This window comes from Corylus avellana, chromosome ca10 (assembly GCF_901000735.1).
Source record: "Corylus avellana chromosome ca10, CavTom2PMs-1.0".
NCBI lineage: Eukaryota > Viridiplantae > Streptophyta > Magnoliopsida > Fagales > Betulaceae > Corylus > Corylus avellana.
Window position 1 is genome coordinate 5,386,692 of NC_081550.1, and position 21,410 is coordinate 5,408,101.

The 21,410-nt window shown below is 33.7% G+C and overlaps 2 protein-coding genes across 2 annotated transcripts; one reads left to right on the plus strand and one right to left on the minus strand.

Annotated features, from left to right (window-relative positions):
• Positions 1-5,855: 5,855 nt before the first annotated feature.
• Positions 5,856-12,525, plus strand: LOC132163989 (fatty acyl-CoA reductase 3-like). The gene is made up of 10 exons (XM_059574384.1): positions 5,856-5,981; positions 6,097-6,200; positions 7,092-7,294; positions 7,575-7,675; positions 8,065-8,257; positions 10,878-11,039; positions 11,199-11,280; positions 11,517-11,783; positions 11,868-11,995; positions 12,103-12,525. The coding sequence occupies exons 1-10, from the start codon at positions 5,903-5,905 to the stop codon at positions 12,254-12,256; spliced, it is 1,473 nt and encodes a 490-aa protein (XP_059430367.1). The 5' UTR covers positions 5,856-5,902; the 3' UTR covers positions 12,257-12,525.
• Positions 12,526-13,928: 1,403 nt separating this feature from the next.
• Positions 13,929-18,783, minus strand: LOC132163669 (proteinaceous RNase P 2-like). Its single transcript, XM_059574037.1, has 6 exons — positions 17,795-18,783; positions 17,142-17,243; positions 16,842-17,017; positions 16,532-16,652; positions 15,388-15,456; positions 13,929-14,534 (listed from the first exon to the last, which is right to left on the minus strand). The coding sequence occupies exons 1-6, from the start codon at positions 18,725-18,727 to the stop codon at positions 14,208-14,210; spliced, it is 1,728 nt and encodes a 575-aa protein (XP_059430020.1). The 5' UTR covers positions 18,728-18,783; the 3' UTR covers positions 13,929-14,207.
• Positions 18,784-21,410: the final 2,627 nt, after the last annotated feature.

Sequence of the window (21,410 nt, forward strand, 5' to 3'; positions counted from 1 at the left end):
AAAAAAAAAAAAAAAAAAAAAAAAGAGAAAAGAAGGGTTTAAATATATTTTAGGTGTGTATTCTTGGTATTTTTTTCATTCCTGTTCTAAAAAAGGTAACTATTGCGCCAAATATCTTTTTAATAGAAATCGTGATTTTGTTTTAAATTCGCACTTTTTCAATAAGCACCCTCTAATCAGCTTATGAAAATCGCAGATTTTTTTGCGATTTTAAAATTTGCGTTTTTAAAATTGCAATCCCAAACACTTTAAAGTTGCGATTTGATTTAAAATCGCAGATTATTTTTTTAAAAACGCACCCTTAGTTAATTAATTAGACATCGATCAATATACATTGAATCTCAAATTCATTCAAAATTACCTTTAGGATACAATGTGTGCATATCAGCCTATTGACATGTCTTCCCTTTCCCCACATTGAATAAAATAAAAAATTAACAAAAAAAAAGCTATTTACATCAACTTAATTTATTGGGAAAACTTCACAAAACTCTCATAAATTTTCACTCGTTTTGACGCTACTTCCAAAGTTTGAAAACTCTCATTTAAGAGTATCAACCTTTTTAATTTCTTTCAATTACCCAATTCTGTTAGGATTTTTCGTTAAATCCTGTCAAAATTCTCAAAATACCAATTTTTCTTATATATATATATAAAAAAAAAAAAAAAAAATTTGCAAAGATGTTTCAAAAATATTGCTATTATGGCTTTTTTTTTTAAAAAAAAAAATACAAAAATAAGGAAAAACTTCACAAAACCCCCTTAAACTTTTAAGGGTTTTGAAATTACTTTCCAAAGTTCAAAAACTCTCGATCTAGGGTATTAAACTTTCAATTTTTTACAATGTCCATCATTAGAATTTTCCGTTAACTATTTTCAAAATTCTCAAAATACTCATTTTTTTTATGAAGAAAATAAAATAAAAAATTACAAAGATTAGGCTTTGGTAAGGATTTAACGGAATTTACAAAACTACCTACACTCTTTGCAATTTTTAGTAGGGGTGAAAAGGCAGGCGTTATTAACTGCCCGCTAACCGCCTTACTTGCTAACTGCCTCAAAAGTGGTTAGAAAAAAACCGCTAAACCTTAACGACCTTTATTATATAATAATAATAATATGATCAATTGACTATTAAATCACAATTTAAATATTAATATATTATCACTATAATTTAGATGATTATATCACATAATCAATTGATCATTAAATCATATGATTATATAATATCTAATTATACGTATATAATATGACATAAATCATAAGTATACAAGTTCATACTAATAGAATAATTAAGTACCTAGAGACTTAGTTCCAATGTATGTTATAAACTTATAAGTCCATATATGTTATAAATTATAATTATACATATATGCATATTGAATAATATAAACGCATAAGATCAATACTTAATCAGGTTAATCATTATTCTTGTACAATAATAATGTGATTCGTATAATATCAAATTAAGTAATTGACATTGAATTAAACAATGTATTACTTATAACCACAATTGAAGTATTAATGTATTATCATTATATATATATATATTATCTTTTTTTTTTTTTTTTAGTACAACTTGTATTTTTAACAAGTTATGATTTACATTTAAGGATTTTTAAAATTTTTTTTTTTTAAAATTTTTTTAATTTTTAAGTACAAGTAGATGTAAATTAATGTAAATTTAGGGTCAAATATTTTAGATTTTTTAATATGAGCTCCTTTTGGAGCAATTTGGCCCAATTTGGTATATATAAAAAAAGCCCAAAACTTAAAATTGGCCCAAAAACCCAACTTTGAAAAAAAACGGTTATAGTGGGTGGTTATATGTTTACTAACCGCTAACCGCTGGTTAACCGTATCCGCTAACCGCCTAGCGGATGCGGTTAGTGAATTTAGTAACCACCTAGCCAATAACCATTAATCACAACCTTTTTTTCACCACTAATTTTTAGGTGATATAACATAGAGTTGCTTATGATGACAATTAAGGATATCTCAATTATATTTTAATTAATTATTCATCGAGAGATATATATATATATATATATATATATATTAATTGCCTGTAATGATTTTAACATGCGAGGGTTGCTGGGTTTTGTGGCTGGCTTGGTTAATCTTTTGTTAATGTTTTTTACATGTCCTCACAAGGGGAGAGAAATGAGGGAGGGAGAGTTGAACTAATGACATTCGTTTTAAGAGGCATGATCCCCAACCAATTGAGCTACCCTTTAAGAACACCGGCTTTTTTTTGAAAATATGGAATTTCTATTGATGAAATTTCAAGAGCATAAAGCTCTTACAACATTGAGTATAAAGTTCTAAAAAATCATAGCAAAAAACTATGGTGGTTACAAAGTCATAAAAATGACTTCAATCTTTCGTTAACCCATGTACAATTACAATTAAGGGACAGATTTGCTCCGTACAGACTACATCTACGACATGAGTAGCCCAAATACAAATACAAAAACAAAAATAAAAACAAACTAAAAAAAAAAAAAAAAACTAAAAAACAAAAAATCCGCCCGTGAGAGATAAGCCCACACACTGATGTACTCCCTCCTCAACCCGAAGGCGGGGAGAATAAATCCCTCATCAACCCGAAGGCCAGGAGAACATGAAAAAAAAATAATAAAAAAAAACTCCTTAAGCAGCAGCGGAGGAGCACGGTATCATAGAGATCCCGAGGAAGACGCACTTTGGCTCATGAAGACGATAAGATTTAAGGTTGAGAAAACTAGATCTGGATCAAGATCTAAATCTACAACTTAGATATAAAAATACACCCATCAAAAACAGAAACCGGAAGAGACCATAGGGAATACGCCGAAGCACTACTGCCGAAGAAGAGGGAGGAGGAAAGATCTAGATCTAGATCTTTTCTCCTCAAAGTTTTTTTGTTTTTGTTTATTGAAGGAAGAGAAGAAAAAAAGTTTCTAGAGAGAAGCCAGAGCCCCTCTCTCTCTAGAACGTGGCGCGATTGTAAATCAAAATTAATCAAAAGTAATAAAGGGCTGATATGATAAACATGCAAGGTAATTAATAATGTTTAAAGAAAAAAATAATCAAAACAAATTGACATTGACATTGACATTGGAGATTCTCATCATCATTTTCATCTTCGCATTATTTGGTTCAGTATTTTGCTCTCGGCAACTACTGTGGTGGCTTTGGTGGGTTCAATGGCGGCTTCTCTTTCGATCTCCATCGGAAACATGTGAAACACAGCTACAAAATCAACAGCAGCCAGGGGATTTTTTAATTTATAGACAAAAATAATTATCTCCTAATAAAACAAAACTATAATTTAGAATTAAAAGGAAAGGGTAAAGTCCATATACGCCCTCAAACTATCACTCAATTGACAATATTCCTAAACTTTCAATTGTGACAATTTCCCCTCCAAACTACCAAAGCATTGTCAATGTCCCCCCCAAGACTAGCAATAAGATAAAAATGCCCCTATAGATTTCTCAATAAGACAAAAATACTCCTATAAATTGAAAAAAAAAATTGATTTTTTTTAAAAAACGAAAAATTTTAATTTAAAGATAATATTTTTTTTTAAAAAAAATTTTAACAAAAATTTTTTAATTTTTTTTTTAAAATGGAAATTTTTATTTAAAAAAAAACTATTTTTTTATTTAGTTTTAAAAAACAAAAAATTTCATTTTATTAAACGAAAATTTTATTTTTTTTAAACGTAAATTTTTATTTAAATAAAATTATAAAAACAAAAATTAAAAAAAAAAACGAAAATTTTCAATTTTTATATATAAAAAAAAAATCGAAATTCTTTAATTTTTTTTCTTATAAAATTGATTTAAAAAAAAAAAAAAAAAATTGGCCATCGTTTGGATTTTTTTGTTTTTTGGTTAGTTTTAGGTTTTTTTCTAGAGGTTTTTTTTTTTTTTTTTAAGGTAATTTCGTCATTGGGGGAACATTGACAATTTTTGGTAGTTTGGGGGGGACATTGTCACAATTGAAAGTTTGGGGGGGACATTGTCAATTGAGTGGTAGTTTGAGGGGTTATGTGAACTTTTCTCAAAAGAAAAAGAAAAAAAAAAAAGAATATAACTTACTATTCTATTTTTGAACAAAGGAGTTATCTTCATTGATATAAAATTAATCTGGAGCAAAAGGCTTCATCATACAATACCAAAGATATAAGTTGAAAACTCTACAACATCAACACTATCTATGTCATATCCAATAGCTTATAGGACTATTACAAAACAATACTTTAGAAATGTCATAATGAATGTATATAGACCTGTAACATAAACCGACAAATCACTTCTCTAGTTGCTATCTCTTTCATCAATGACAATTCTTCCATAAACTTGGTAACTCCTCCGTCATCAGTCAATAATTTGTTTTCATAAAAGAACCAGAAGAAAACAAAATACCTACCGAAAACCATTTTGTTATTTTAAGCAAAACCTAAGAAAACAATAAATCCAGGACCTTTTGCTGCCAAAGCAACAGGAGACTTGTCTTATTCAAAAGCAATAACGAAAATACAGAATCTAAAAAATATATCACTCCCAGTGACGACGTCATTGACATTTTGACGCGTGGCTGGCAGAATGATGCATGAAGGCCGATAGCTGGAAGATGGATGGCCGGTGAGTACGGTGAGCGGTAGCTTGGATGGACGGAACTGATGAGAAAACCAGATCTGATTCTGAGGAAAATAGATCTAGAGACCCCATCAAATTTGGTGGGATGGCAGTGCGTAGAACATGACATGCCGGTAAAGAGTTTGGACGGGGAATTTAAGCAAATGAGGAAAGAAGAGAGGGGAAGAGAAAGGAAGAGGGGGAGGAGGAGAAGGTTTCCCTCCTCCCCTGCACTTTCCATTCTAAGAATATACACAATTAAAAAAAAAAAAAAAAGTATTAGAATTGAGAGCCCATTCTATCTAGATGTGGTGTATGTAAAACTCTATTTTGCAGCCTTCAATGAAAATTTGACACATCAAGTAAAAACATAAAATACAATGGAGATGAAAACACTGTATCTTTAATTCAAATCAATCCCATGTACTTTTCCATTCATTCTAACTCAATGCCCACCACTCATCCACCTTAGAGCCCCCGACACCGAAGTCTCAAAAACCAACTAAGATGGTGGCTTTGGTGGTTCTGTCAGCGATTTTATTAATGAGTATTTTGTCAAAAAAAGAGAAATTATTTGATTTGAACAGTTATATTATTTTTTGGTGTTTTAAGCTAAAATGTTTACTTTTTATTGAGGGGTGCAAAATACTACACTTACACCACAACCGTATTAAAGTTATTCTCATTAGGATTTCTAATCTCGATCAGCAGCAGCAGGACTCCAACAACTATTCATACCACAAAATAAAGAAACAAAGGAAAACAAAATGCTTATGTATGTATGCATGCATTTGCAGGCAGCATACCACAAAAGAAAACAATGGAAAAAACATGAAAAACAAAATGCTTATGTATGCATGCATTGCAGCACCGTCTGCAAAGAAAGCGTTTTAATTAGTAATGGTAATGAAGTAGGAGCGTTGGGAGCTAGAATAGTGTTACACGGAAGAGTAAAGTATCGGCAGATGGGTGGCTAGGTTGGATGTACGAGTGTATTGAGTAGAGTCAACGTGACCTGCACCTATCAAAATTCAATTATGTGACCTGACACCTGTCGGCGTGTGTAGGTAACCACCCCCAAACTATAGTTACTGACCAAAGTGGGTCATCCCCTTTTACCCTTCTCCTCTTTCAATTTCAAAGATAAAACAAAAGGGCAAAGTGGGTCATGTGTAAAAACTTTCCTACTCTATATATGTATACGATTTGGGTGTGTGTTGCCTCCATCTTAACCTCCTTCTTCTTCTTCTTCTTCTCTGAGATATTTCTCCTCCATGGAGTTCGGAAGTGTAGTGCAGCACCTTGAAAACAAGGCCATTTTGGTCACTGGTGCCACTGGTTTTCTGGCAAAGAGTATGTATATATATATATATATATATACACACACATATATGCAAATGACATATTTCTTTGTGTGTGTGTAGTAAAATGATTTTGGTTATAACGTTAAGCTTGTATATGGATGCAGTTTTTGTGGAGAAAGTGCTAAGGGTACAGCCAAATGTGAAGAAGCTCTACCTTCTCCTAAGAGCCCCGGATGCTAAGTCAGCCGCACAACGTTTTCGTAGCGAGGTAAATGCGAGAATAACTTTTATAAGAAATTAGCACAAATTAAATTTTTGTGCCTTCTAATAAAAGAACATCACACTAAACATAATAAACACTAAAAATACTGGATTTTTCTCCCATTATGTTAAACCTATAGACAAAACCATAATCCCCATTCGATAAAGACAAAATCTCTAATCCCACAATCGAAAGCGACTGCCAGCTTCGGATTGCCATAGGAATTTTTTTGAACCTAATCTATAAAAATAACATATGTCTATTTTTTTAATCATTTATGAGATGCGTATGAGTTTTTAATCAAATTTATTTTAACTTTGTCCATTCTATTAAAAAAAATGTGTATCTCATATGTTCAAGTGACACTCACTTTTATAGGTTAGGTTGAAGAAAATATATATAAAAATAGGAAGAGTTAGATATGTTAATTAGTGGTGGACAGAGAAAAACAAATTAAAAAAGAAAAAGAAAAAGTGTATTTCAATGTTACAAGTCTAATAATTAGTAATAATTATTGACCTTGAATCCTATAGTATACTATATGGCTTCATTTCCTTTCACTTTTTGGCAGTTAAAATCATGGCTTACACATATATGTTTGATGATTTTGAGTCCACAACATGAGAGAAAGTGTCATAATACAATTAAATGATTAAATTCGCATATTTTTATTAGCTTAAGATCTTGAGACAAGTGATAATTAATTTAATATGATATCAGAGCCAAAACTTTTAAGTCCATTTCAATTAAATATTTTAATTATTGGACTTCACCTATTAAAAATGAGTTTGAGTCTAGAGGAGTATTAAAATATAATTAAATAATTAAATTAATATCTTTCTATTAGCTTAAATTTTTGGGACAAATAGTAATTTAACAATGATTATAATTTTGTAGATCATAGAGAAGGACTTGTTTAGAGTGCTGAAGGAAAAATGGGGTAAGAATCTTTCTTCTTTTATCTCTGAAAAGGTAAGTGTGCTGCCTGGGGACATCTCTCTTGAAGACTTGGGCTTGAAGGATTCAAGTTTGAGGGAAGAGCTCTGGAATCAAATTGATGTCATTGTCAACTTAGCTGCAACTACCAATTTTGATGAAAGGTAATTAATTATGTAGTGGTAAAATATATATTCTATATTAATTAAGTTCTTTTTTTTTTTTTTAAATAATAATAATTTAGGTTTGATCGTAAATCATTTATATTAATTAAGGCTTTATTTAGTTTAAATTTTTCTTGTTCACCACTTTTGTTAGCTTCTCTTGCTTTCTTTGCTATTGCTATAATTACATATAAAATGTTTAATATTCAGTAGCTAGTTTAGTGACTTGAAAAAAAAAAAAAAAAATAATAATATATTATTTTGTTAATGTCACATGCAGATATGATGTTGCATTGGGCGTCAATACATTAGGAGCTAAGCATCTTATAAGCTTTGCTAAAAAATGTGTTAGAATCCAAGTGATTCTCCATGTATCGACAGGTAATTAGTCAAATCCTTTCTAATTATTATTATTATTATTTGTTTTTTTCTTATTTTGTTTTTATATGTGGTACCCGTGGGAGGATGAGACAGAACGAAAAATTATTTCCTATTTAATTATTTGATTTGTTTAATATTTCAATTATTAAAATTTTGAATTTCTAATCATTTAAATGGAGAAAATGGAGGATAATGGAAGATATCGAAAATGAGTGTGGTGTTGGAATTGGGTGTCCTTTAATGGGTGTCCTTTAATGCTCTTTCCATATCTAATTATGTGAAAGTAGTATTGATTTCCTCGAACGGTTCGCTTTCTTGGAATAAATATTGGGTATATATATAGACTAGGTTTAATGCCTGTTATTAATTAATTACAAGTGTCTTTTCAGCCTATGTATGTGGGGAAAAAGGAGGACTTATATTAGAGAAGCCATTTCGCATGGGTGAAACACTCAATGGGACCCTCGGATTAGACGTGGAAGCAGAGATAAAGCTTGTGGAGGAAAAACTGAACGTCTTTCGAGCCATTGGAGCTACTGAAAAGGAAATTACGATGGCCATGAAGGACATGGGCATGGAAAGGTATGCCATACTTATTAATTATGCATGGGATATATCTATATATATATCTATATATATATATATTGAGACAGTTCTCAACCCTAATAGTAATTTAATTCTAAAGCCAACTAAGAGTAAAAATAGATAAGAAGTGGAAGGCGCCGTTCCACCTCCGATACCTAAAACAATATTTTCAAAACAAAGAATAACACAATAAAAAAAGCAAAAATTATCTAATCCAATTGTTAATAATTATTTGTTCAAATTGTTAGCAATTTAAATAACTTGTGAGAAAGTTTATATATAAGAGTCACATGTTGAGGTAGCTAGGTAGTAGAGCAACTCCCTTACGGGCATATAATGTATCCTTATCCTTTACAACGGTAGCATGAGACAACATATATTTAGGGGTGTTCAGATTAATCGTTTATCACCTACTGACCGACAATTGACTTTCGGCAGTCGGTGGAATAAAAATATTGTTTCGACGTCGGTTAACTGCCAATTAACTGACTTAACTGATTTTTCAAGTGAAATTTAAATTTTATCTGGTAGGTTTCCTAGTTGTTTTGTTCAACTAATTTGTTGTTGTCTTTTTTGTATGTGTTTTGTTGATTTATTTTTTCTTTTATTTTCAAGCATATGTTTTATTGATTTTATAGTTACAAGAAAGTTGATAAATCTCAACATAAAAACTTGTAACCGACAATTAACTAATTTAACATACCACTCATTAAGTGAAAAAGTCAAAACTATTCATTGTCAGTATAAAGTTAGTTAATTAATTGATTTAACATACTTGCTAGAATTGATAGGCAAAAATGTTGCTGATGACATCCATCGAATCGATACCCATCTCTACATAGGTTACCGTTGAGATATTTCCTACAGATATTCCAACAATAGCGAACCGATATCCATCCCCTGGCCCTACATAAGTTACCGTTGAGATGTCTCTTTATTTGTTAATGGCTAGACGGGTCATTGGCTCATACACTTGAACATCTTAAATTGCTATCATGTATGTACATAATACATTGAATGCTTAGAACTTAGAAGCAAAAAAGGGTACGTATTAATTGAATATGACGTCCATGTGAGCCATTGCAATCCGAACATGTATAATTTCTGGGCATTAATTGTAGTCTTCAGAATCAATATCTAGCCAAGACTGATCCGGATCCCCTCCCATTGGAGATTTTCCAATTATTTATTTTGGCTATCCAACAGCTCACACCCCGCCACGTGTTCTACTCAATTTTAAATACTAAAATATTAATTATTTTTTTTAAAAAAATAAAAATAAAAATAAACTAATAAAAATTATAGGGTGGCTGGATCACCTCATGTTTGCCATAGGGGGTGGCTGGACCACCTCCTGGTGCTACGGGGGTGGCTTTGGCCACCCCCAACTGGCCCTTGGGGGTGGCCGAATCAGGTAGGGTTGCCGGCCACCCCTTATGGGAAAAATGGGGGTGGTCCGGCCACCCCATAGTTTTTATTAGTTTATTTTAATTTTTATTTTCTTTTTAAAACTTAATTAATATTTTATTATTTAAAATTGAGTGGGATAGTTGGCGTGATATGGGCTGTTAGATGAAAGTTGGATGGCCAAGATGAATAATTGGAGAATCTCCAATTTACCATCCACCAAGACATCTTGATACAATTCTCATTTGACATAGGAAAAACCAGAGGGGCTAAAAGATTCTCAGTTTTTAGGAGAGATTTTCAGGTCATTTTCTTAATCAATGAGTTTGTATTTTAGGAGCAGAAATTGATAGTTTATTAATTAAAGGGATGGATGCAAATGGGTTTGGAGTTTTGACAAAAAATAAAAATTTTGTGGTTAGAAAAGTTTATTTTTGTAGTACCATCATCAACTTTGATGTCAATTTGTTATGATATCAACGAAATCACTTTTTAAAACTCAATAAATTATTAGTTGAAATTTCGGGGAAATTTACAAAATTCTTTTAAACTTTTACGTGTTTTTGAAAGTATCATCGAAATTAAAAATTTCTCAACTAAAAGTATCGAACTTTCAATTTCTTTTAATTATCTTATTCTGTTTGAATTTTTCGTTAATATTTTCAAAACTTTACAGAGATTTTTTTGAAGTTTCCCCTAAAATTCCAAACAAGAAGACTGATTTTACATTTATTTCTTAATCATATATTAGAGCTATCTTGGGATTTCAATAATCATGCTTGGTAAGTTTTATCTACTCTTCCAACTCAATTTAACAAAAGCAACAAAAAAAGCCTATTTCAAACGACAGAAAGAACTAGAACTATATGTTCCTCATTCATTCCATTGTATCAATAAAAGCACAAAAGACCATTTTATTTCTTTTCTCCTTTAGTTTTGGCCGACAGATTATCTCCAGGACTCTGATTAGAACATTAATTAACTAATTACGTATACCCAGTGTCGAAATATAGGGTGAGATATATAATAAGAGAGAGAGAGAAAAGAGGCATACAAAGGTCCTTCGATTTCTTTTTCTAATTTTCTAATAAACAATGTAATTGTTGTTCTTGTGATTTTGTTGTACGTGTAATATCCATTAGACATTCAATTTCTCTGTTCAGTTTCTAATAAAACGAGAGTTTTAATTTCTTCAAATATTAATGATCAGGGCAAAGGTTTATGGATGGCCAAACACATACGTATTTACAAAAGCATTGGGAGAAATGCTGATTGGGCACCTGAAAGAAAATCTATCAGTGGTAATCGTACGGCCCACCATTGTAACCAGTACTTACAGAGAACCCTTCCCCAGCTGGATTGAAGGTGTCAGGTAATTAAGAACACAAAAATCTTCCTTATTATAAATATGTGCATGCAATGAGTTTATCTTGTTTTTCTTTTCATTAGTGTAACTGTATTTTCTTGTTTGGTTATCGAGAAACTAAATAAGAAAATTGTATGATTAATTGCTTGCTTATTTGTGTTTCAGGACTATTGACAGTCTAATTGTTGGGTATGGTAAAGGAAAACTAAAATGCTTCCTTGGGGATCTTCAGGGAGTCATTGATTTGGTGAGATTTGGTTTAAGCCATTCATCACTCATTATATATTAATTAAGCATGCATGATATGGGAGCTCCAGCTTTACCCGACCCGTGTGAATGAGACACTTTGCACAATGTCCTGTGGATCTAGTCGGGGTGAAGTCCCGTTTAAAAAAGAAAAAGAAAAAAAAGAAATTATATTCATGAATCATATTAATTTTCTCGATACAAAATAAATGAATAAATATGAAATAATGCTTGCAGATACCGGCTGACATGGTGGTAAATGCTATAATCGTAGCCATTGTGGCTCATGCAAATCAGCCTTGTGATATAATTTACCAACTGGGGTCTTCAATAAGAAATCCTATGAGAAACATCAATCTTCAAGATTTCGGTTTCCGTTACTTTACTCAAAAGCCTTGGATAAGTAAGGATGGAAAACCTGTCGTGGTTGGCAAGATGTTAGTGTTAAGCAACATGGATAGCTTCCGCAGATACATGGCAATTCGTTATTTGCTTCCATTAAAGGTTCGTTCTATCTAAACCCTTTTTATGCTATATATATATATTAATCATATCAGTGAGATTATTTATGTTTTTTTTTTCTTATAGGGACTAGGATTGGTGAATGCAGCATTTTGTCAGTATTTCCAGGGAAGGTATCTTGATCTCAGTCGAAAGATTAACTTCGCGATGCGATTGGTGGACCTTTATGAGCCTTATTTGTTCTTCCAGGGCATGTAAGACTGGTTTATTTTATTTTAATTTGGAAATAATTAATTAACCAGATGATCATCACCAAAACATATATTAATTAATATAATTTTTTTTTTTTTTCTTCATATAGGTTTGATGACATAAACTCGGAAAAGCTGCAAATGGCAGTAAGAGAGAGTGCTGCAGATGCAGATTTGTTTTACTTCGATCCAAAGTGCGTGGATTGGGAAGACTACATGATTAATGTCCATTTTCCTGGTGTGGTAAAGTACGTTTTCAAGTAATACGTACCCACAACTGCGCTATAGTGTAATAGTAATATTGCGTTTCCAAAACGTGGATTTGGATTTTGAAATATATATTTGTGTTCTTAGAGCAATTTATCTTGTTAGTTTTGCTCTAAGGCTTGCAATATGATAAGTTTAAGAACTTTTGTCAAGTGTATCAATTATTATAATATAATATTCTAGTATATTTCTACAGGAATATGATGGGTTTGTGGCTAATATGATAAGGTCATAAATGGAGAAACATCTACTTTCGTTTTGTAATTTTTTTTTTTTTAATATGAATGAGATTTTTTTTTTTATTAGAGAGATAAAAAACAAAGTAGAAACTGTACTCCAACTTATAGACAATGACAAACGAGATGTTGTTAATAGTGACCAACAAGCAACGACCAATGTCATTATCGTCGCTAATAGCTTTAGAACTCGAAACGAGATGTCGTCGTTGATGACTTATCATCAGTGACGACTTTAAGTCATTGCTGATAAAAACTTTATCAGGGCCAAAAAAATGTTTAAGATCGTCTCTAATATCTTTGAAACCCAAAATGAAATGTCATCGATAACTAATTATCAGCGACGATTTCGTGTTGTTGCTGATAATTAGTCACCAACAACGATCTAAAGTTCTAGCTGATGATTGATAAACTTTTTTTTTTTTTTTTGTCAATTGCTTTAATTTGTACTGATTATGGCATATCAGCAAGAATCATGCATAACCATGAGAGAGAGGGGGTTAAATTTCAAAACAATTGGCCCAAAAGCATCATATCAAAGTCACGAGCACCAACATGAGACTTTTGGGTAGAATGGGCCCACTTTGCTGGGTTAGATTTCGGCTCAACAAGAGCGACCCACTCTGGGCTTCCTCTGCTCTCAAAACGAAAAGCCCACAAGCCCACATCAATCCTATCCTATCAATTGAATGGTCCCATTTCCAGCTCCAACAGGTTCCTCAGGTTTCAAAAATCAAAGTAGACGGCCGTTATCACTCTTAGAGCAACTCACACAATCTGCCCGGAGTCTTCACCAATGGAATATTTGGGACTCTTTGAGCTCTTCTCAAACACTCCCCTAACATTGACGTCTCACGAAGATTTTGCTCTGTTCATAGCATCATAGGACAATTAGAGAGATTCTAAAAACTTTTGCAACTCGAGGGCACAACCTCTCCCATCCCTACGACTTCTTCCTTCCCGTACGAACAATGCCTCTTCAACCCTCCAACTCAATGAACATAAATTATCTACATACAAGTTTAATAAATTGACATAAATTATCTACAAACAAGTTTAATAAATTGACATGTATCTCTTCACATGTGAGAATCACGTGTTTTTTTAATAGCACGAATAAAAAAGCATGTACTTCTCACATACTTTAAGAACACGTCACTTTATCAGACTGATTTGTATGAATTAGCTAAAGCCTTTATTTCCTAACGATTTTCAAATAATTATGCCGTTGACACTTCTCTCATAGCCCCCTCCTCTACTCACTTAGCCCATCTCTCCCCCCCTCAATGTAAGGCAAGGCAAAAAGGAAGAGATACTCTGCCTTTTGGGCTATATCCAATGAGCATATTCCAAGTAAACAGCCTTGTGGCTCTTTAAGCAACATCCGCAAGTGTTAACAAATATAATCAATAAACAAGAAGTTGCAATCCATATTGTTGTTGGAAACTTGGTTTTTAATTATCTTGATTAATTATTATACAGTATAACATTGGGTTACAAGACAATTTATCAACTCCATGATGTAGACTAAGAAAAGGCAAAAATCCTCAACTGTAGGTGTTGATTGCATGAAGACCACTGCAAGTGTTTAAAAACGTTAACTTACAATAGGCCATTGCTGCTGCTGCTGCTTTACTCCATCTGACTTGATCAAGGGCATCTCCCAAGCAGTCCATGACAAAGAAGCAAGTGAAGGCTTTTATTAAAAAGCATTAGTTGGAAGGAGATGGGGACCTCTCTTTTCTTTTACCTGTCGAGGAAGTAGCTTTATTGATTGGAACTTCTTCAGAAAACTGAAAGGACTCCGCGCTGCAATGTAAGCCATTGCTACTTGTAACACTCTCTGACTTCGAAGGATTTGTTGATGCAAGGTTGGAGATGGGATGACCATTTTCAGAACTTTCCACATTGGTTGGAACTTCATCAGAAGCTTCACAAGCACTTGGCCTAGTAATGCAGAGCCAAGTTCTCGAAGACTCCTCGCACTCATTATCGCTGTCGGCAGCAATAGGCACATGCCACGATCCTTTCTCTGATTCCTGAAACAGAGATTGATGTCTCAACACTTGACACAAGAAATGAATCAATATCTAGTTTTTAACCAATATAACAAAAGATTAGATGGGAACAGACAGTCACTTGTAAACAATTTCTGAGGAACACATGGAACCATATGGGCCACCCAGAACGCTCATGCAAAGCCCATTCGTTCTCATCCCATCAATCACAAAACTGCCATTTTAAAGGCATTACGTATAAATATGTAAAAAACTGTTTGAAATTTCCATTCAGGGGGAAAAATCTGTTGAAAATTTTCTTTAGAAAAAGTGCTGTGCAAAAGACGTTAATTACGGTAAATAAGAGAAGATAATTATACACAAGATCACAAAGAAGGGAATGCAAAATAGTGGAAGATAAAATCACTCAGAACCCAATGCCCTAATACACCTAAATCTCACTATCACACAAAATAGATTATTTTCCAAAAGAGAACAAAAGAGACAATACAAGAATACAAATTTCTCTTTTGTTGGGATAAATGGTGGTCTCTCTTTTTCTCTCTCTGGACGCTGCAACATTAGCTTTCTCTTTATCTATCTGTGCAACGTTCAAACCAGGAAAAAAAGATGCCAGCACCAGCCAAATGCATTAGTTGTCACGAGCTATGAAAGCTAAGTTCCAGCAATAAAGTGTCAGTGCTCATACTAAAGACACAAATACAAGCTCACAAGTTTGCATCAGAGACATACACGAAGGCAAGCAACAAAGAAAAGGCTGACAAGAGCTATAATATTGATTAGTAAGCCTAGGGAACAACTCTCCATGAAAACCACTCAGTAAGATGAATAGACTAGCAAATTAAATGTCAAAAACCAAATTACAAGATGGTACCTGGATAACAGATGAATATGAAGGCGGCATCTGAAGTTTCACATTGCCCTTCCCAAAAGTATACCGAACCTGGAGAATTGGATGGAAGAAAGGTTTATTCCTACAAAGTGGATAATGTGTAATGGAAAATGGTATATGTACAGGTGCAAAAGGTAACCAGTTCAACCTTGTCCCCCTCTATTATCTCTACAAGCAAACCTTCTGGCCTCCACTTTTCAAAAGTGGATGAACATAAATAGAACCTTTATTCATGGAAATGAGCATACACCAAGAGTTTTGTGTAATGAGGGCCTACCAAACCTCATGTTTTCTCAATAAATTTTAATTAAAAAAATCCATATTAAGCAACCACCGAAAAGAATCTGAAAATCTGTACCAGCCCTTATTGTCGCAGAAGTCTTTTTTTTTTTTTGTAAGTAATTAACTTTTGTTTAGGTAAGTATGGCAACAGTCTTTTTTTTTTTTTTTTTTGGTTGATAAGTATGGAAACAAAATCTTAACAAAAAAGAAACGTAAGATACAATTCCCATCAACTTAATCTCTAAGCTTTTAGAATATATACTTAGAAGAAGAAGAGGACAGCTAAGAAACATTGATAGTTTTAAATCTGAACAATCTTTGCTATTCTGAAGATTAACTTTTATCTAATTTCAATCCAGTCCCCTGAAAGGTCATTCAGATTGAGGAATGGTACAGCAGCCAAGGACAAGAAAACAACTAAATTTCATCTAAATAATGATAATCCGGAATCAACTCAAATTCTTCAATGCCTTTTTATTTCTCACTCCTATGTGTATAATGTAAATATGTTTGTGCCTGTTTAAGAGACCAACTGTCTTACATGTGAACCAGACACAGTTTTACATGCACTGTTGACACAAAATTATATGACTTATGTGACCAACTTATCAAAAAAGTTAAGTGACCACACAAACACAAAAGATTTGGCAATTCATAAAGAGAACGGAGTGAGCAAATGGTTCAATAATTTAAAACAAAAATTATCCTCAAAATCTAGGAAAAGGCCCCCTTTGAAAGAGATATCAGCAAAAGAGAGGCATATAAAAAGTAATTAACTATAGCACAGGCATAACTATGAATCAAAATCAACGATGTATAGGATAGCCTTTCGGAAAACACATACTTGATGTCTTTCTTTCCACTTGAGGAAAAAGCTACTCCCTAGGAGTTCAAAAATGTGATCTCTCATTTCATCATTTGTCACAAGTAAACACTGGACTTTGACTGCAGCATATAGCCAATACCTGAATTATATAAGTCATCATAAGGAAACCTTTTTTTAGAAGAATTAGATCTTCAGATGGAGTAGATTAAAGAAAAAAATTTGCAAGAAAAGAAGTTGTCAGATATTTAATCATAAAAACTTCAGCTAAAATGACAGAATAGAGTACATTCACACACACAGAGACAAACACTGGTTTAAGGGTTTATACCAATCGTCATTAGAACCAGTTGGTGTCATATAAAGAACGCCTTTATCCATCCACTCCTCTACCAGCTTTCTTTGGGAAGGATTTTCCAGAAGCGACGGAAGGCGTTTATTATGCAAGACAACCAGTGGCCATTTGTTTCCGCTCCTATTGTACAATTCTTTAACAACAGCATCAAGCTGCTCTATAGAAATTTTCAAAACATAAATGAAAGATATAAATTAGTGGTTAGATAGCATGAGAGAAGAAGGGAAGAAAAAATGGGGGTGCGAAAGGGAGAGAACCCAACTTAAGTCATACAACCTGAGAAACACTGAATCCGCCATCTGCAAAATTTTGTTGGTAGAGCCCAATATTTGCTCCATCCACTATAAATTCAAAATCAGCATGTTTTTCCAGCCAACCCTTTAATAAAAGATTAAAAAAACAGGTAAATTAAGTAAAGAAAGGGTATCAGAAACAAGTTACCGAATACACAGTATAGTGAAGTAAATTCATAAGTTGTTTTGGAACGAAGAAAACAAAAATAAAACCTTTACTATTTTTTTTATAAGCAAAATAAAACCTTTACCATACCAAAGATTAAACGGTCTATAAGCTTGACAATGCACAATAGAATGAGAAATCAAAGTACACATACGTTATGTGGCCAACGAATTAATAATGAGCCAACAACTAGAACCATGAATTAAGTCTACCAATGTTCGAACCAGATTAAACAAGTGTCATCCTTTGATCTTAAAAACCAGAACCAACAATCATGTTGGACACAAATTCAACTAAGTTGACGGATGTCAAGCAGCAATGTCCTTAAACTCTGTTTCTTAATCCTTGTAATTTCTATATATACAACTGACATTCCTCCACAAACAAATCTGCTACAAACTAACCACAACATTCTAAGTAACCCATCATCTTATATCCTTAAAAAAAAAACATAGCAACGGATTGCTTACCTGAAACTCGCTAAAGTTTGCCTTGACCTCCCTTTCCATAGCCAACGCAGCCACCGACCGCGCAAACCTCTCCGTCTCCGCATCATCTATATCCACACGCACCAATTGCTCCCCACAACCTCTGCACCGCCCAGCCGAATCCACATTCGCCCTCTTCACAACCCAATCCCCCTTCCCAATCCACCCCAAACCATGCCATCCTCCCCCGTTCCTCGACACCGCCTCTTTCACTCTCCCCACCTCCGAATTCACCTCTCCCACCTCCCTAGCCTTCCCACTGCTGAACCAACCCTCGATAAACTTCACCGTCGATTTGCCAACGCTCCTCACCGAATTCCTCAACTTATGCAAATACCCATAAACCCTCTCTCCCCTCCCCGTCTCCGCGCTCACCTTCAACAACGCAGCAAGCTCTGATTCCTCCACACTCACCCCCATCACACCCATATGCTCCTCCACCTCATACGCCTTCTCCGCCTCCAAATTCTCACAGAAACACATCAATGCCGGGTCATACGTGCGCAATCTCGGCGCAGTTCCATACTTCCACATGCTCTTGACCAAGCCGAAAGCATAATCCCCGTCTCCCTTCGCCGCGGCTAGGCGAGCGACGGCGGTGATCGAGGCCTCATTGGGGTGGACGTTGTTTGACAGCATGTGGTCGAATATGCGAAAGCCGTGGTCCAAAGCTAAGGTTTTCAGTGATGCGTCTGTGACTGTGTTGGAGCAGAGGTAGAGGAGGGCATTGAAGTGGTGCTGGTTCAGGCGCAAGCCTTGTAAAATTGCGGTCTCGTAAAGGGAGATTGCGCTGCGCAGGTCGTTGTTCTTGGTGCATAGAGTGAGGTCCGAATGGAATTCGGATTCTGGGGTCTGGTTCTTTTTCTTCTTCTTGTCCTTGATGGATGGTCGGTTTGGGAAGTTGGTGGTCTCCATTGATGCAAGTCTGAGCAAAAACCCCCAGAGCCTCAAAAACCCTAATTTTGGTATAGGTATATTGGGCTTGGCCTCTGTATGGCTTTTATTTTTGAAGATTGTACAACAAAATTGGGCTTAAATAAAGTTCAGTCCGACCCAAAGGTTATATGAAAAAGTTTATAGGGCATTTTTAATAAGAGAAATACTCTTCTAAAAAAACAAATACTTTTCACAAAACAATTCTGAAAAACTAAAACAAAAAATATTCTTAAAAAAAATAATAAATGCTGTATTTTTTTTTTCAGGAGTAGAAATTATCTATGTATAATTTTTTTTTTTTTTTTAGGCACCTTCAGCTATCAAAGTTCTGGGATTGGGGGAAGAAATTGCTTAGTCGACATTCTAGAGCTACTGTAGTAAGAGATAAGTGAGTCGCTTACAAAGGTTTTGTAATTGTGGACTTCTTATAATTAAACTCTTCTACATAGTGGATAAGTTTCTTAGATTTGATTGCCCCTGTATGATTTTACTTTTAAAGAGTTACTTAAGAGATTTATATTTCGCCACCAAAAGTTTTGTATTGGTTGTTTTAATATTTTGCTTGATTTTAGTACTTATATCTATGGTGTTTTGCAGTGGCGGATATAGGCTGGGGCCGGGCACCACTTCAAAAATCCTGAAAGAAAAAGATTTTGGAGCAGTAGTGTTTTAAGTTTTCTGATGCCTACCCTTCCTCTTCCTTTTGTTTTCTTCTCTTCTTCTTTTTTTTCTTCTCTCACTCAACTTCTTCTTCTCTTGCCCCTACTCTCCCTCCTCCTAATGTTTTCATGCCCCTACCTCTTCTAGTGTTCCTCCTCCTTTCTTCTTCTTCTCTCGCTCAGCTTCTCTCTTCCATCTCTCTCCTCTGGTCCTCCTCATGCTTCCCCTCTTTTCTCCATTTTCCTCAAACAGTTTATTTCTCTTTCAACATTTTTTGTTTGTTTGTTTGTTTGTTTTTTTTTTTTTTTGGGTTAATTTCAACCAGTTTAATTGGTTTAAACGCTGCCCACTCTAAACAAAAACAAAAAAACAAAAAATTCTCCTTTGCCCAATGCACTAATTATACGACCACTCTTAAGAGGACAAATAATAAAATACAATTTGATAAAGAGTGGACTTATATCAATTAACGTGAATATGTTTTCTAAACGTTAAATAAAATAACTCAAAAATAATTACGTTCCATTAATAGATAACTAAATATTAAAAGCAATTAATTGGACATGCACGCAATATTTTTTTAGAAGTGTTTGAAACTTTGAAATAATGAAATAATTTATATTGGTTTTTGGTAAACTATAGTATAACATAATATTATTTTATCTTAATTAAATATTAGTCTTATATCCTGCCACTACAATAAGAAGATCTTGGCTCGGCCACTGGTGTTTTGATTAAAAATTAATAACTTTGTTAATATTCTTCATTGTTGTTGAGATTGAGAGATTTATTGTTTATCAACATCGGGTCTAAACTAGCGTAGAGCTCCACAAATTTTTCTCTCCGGCCAGCACTTTCTTCTCTTGTGTAGGCCAATAATAAAGTTGGCTCCACATCTTCTTGTTCTCAACGTAATTGGTTTTCTCTTCAATATTATTAGTAGTAAAGTAGTACTACATTCTGAATTATTTCTAAAATGGATCTTTTTAGCTTCCAATATTTAATTGGGAAATTATATCTAAAATCTTTAGGTAAACGCGCTTTTATTAAAAACTCCCTGAGTTTTTTTTTTTTGAAATTTAGTCCCTGGGTCACTCGAAACTACTAAAAAACTCCCTACCGTCAATTTTTGTTAACTTCCGTTAATCTACTCAAAACTCACGGTTTTATCTGATTAAAATATTATTTTTTTTATTAATTTAATTTAAAAAATTCAATCTTTTTTTAAAAAAAATTATGTTATAAGAAGATATGATCCTTTCTTTGCCGTTTCTTCTCCATGCTTTCAACTTCATGCTTTCATGAAGTTGAAAGCATTCGAGTACTGGGAATCCTTTCATTGCCGTTTCTTCTCCATCTTGTTGAAAGATTGATCTGCAGCTGCAGCACTCTCAGACCCACCATGACTTCTTTTTTTCTTGTTAAACTTCATACCTTTTGCCTTCCTGATATCATCATCTACTGAGATTTTTGCATATTTCCCACCGTGTTGATCTACTCTTTTTGGCTTGCTTTTAATGCCCGACATGCTCAAAAATGGTACACCAGAAGAGAGGTCATGGTCAATCTCTTTCCTCATTTCCTTCAAGTTTTTTGGGCGTGATGAGTGCTTGGAGGTATCAGCAAGAAAACCATCACTTTTGGATGACTTGGTTTCACTGGAGCCAAATGTATCATAGAAGTCCTTGTAAGCTGATTGTTTTGATGCTTGGTTTGACCTCCACTGATCAGGTCGGGCAGCAAATCTGATGTAATAAGCCGCAGACATCAACATACAAAGATTAAGAACAATAAACTGCCAAAATTCAATTTTAGAAAACAAATGCTCGAATATCATATCAATTGTAACAGACCATCCTCCCTTCTTATAACATAATTGCCTGTGGGAACTAATAGAGATACTATCACAAACCTATGAAATTCTAGGATCATATCTTCTACAATGATTCACGGTATTATAAAAGAGAAAATGCCCAACAGTTTACCTGTCGACCCAAACCCC

Coding starts and splice junctions, on each gene's coding strand:
- LOC132163989 (XM_059574384.1), top strand. CDS start 5,903: ATGGAGTTCGGAAGTGTAGTGCAGCACCTTGAAAACAAGGCCATTTTG. Junction 6,201..7,091: donor CACAACGTTTTCGTAGCGAG/GTAAATGCGAGA, acceptor ATAATTTTGTAG/ATCATAGAGAAGGACTTGTT. Junction 7,295..7,574: donor ACTACCAATTTTGATGAAAG/GTAATTAATTAT, acceptor TGTCACATGCAG/ATATGATGTTGCATTGGGCG.
- LOC132163669 (XM_059574037.1), bottom strand. CDS start 18,727: ATGGAGACCACCAACTTCCCAAACCGACCATCCATCAAGGACAAGAAG. Junction 17,018..17,141: donor GCGGATTCAGTGTTTCTCAG/GTTGTATGACTT, acceptor TCTATAGAGCAG/CTTGATGCTGTTGTTAAAGA. Junction 16,653..16,841: donor ACTGGTTCTAATGACGATTG/GTATAAACCCTT, acceptor TATATAATTCAG/GTATTGGCTATATGCTGCAG.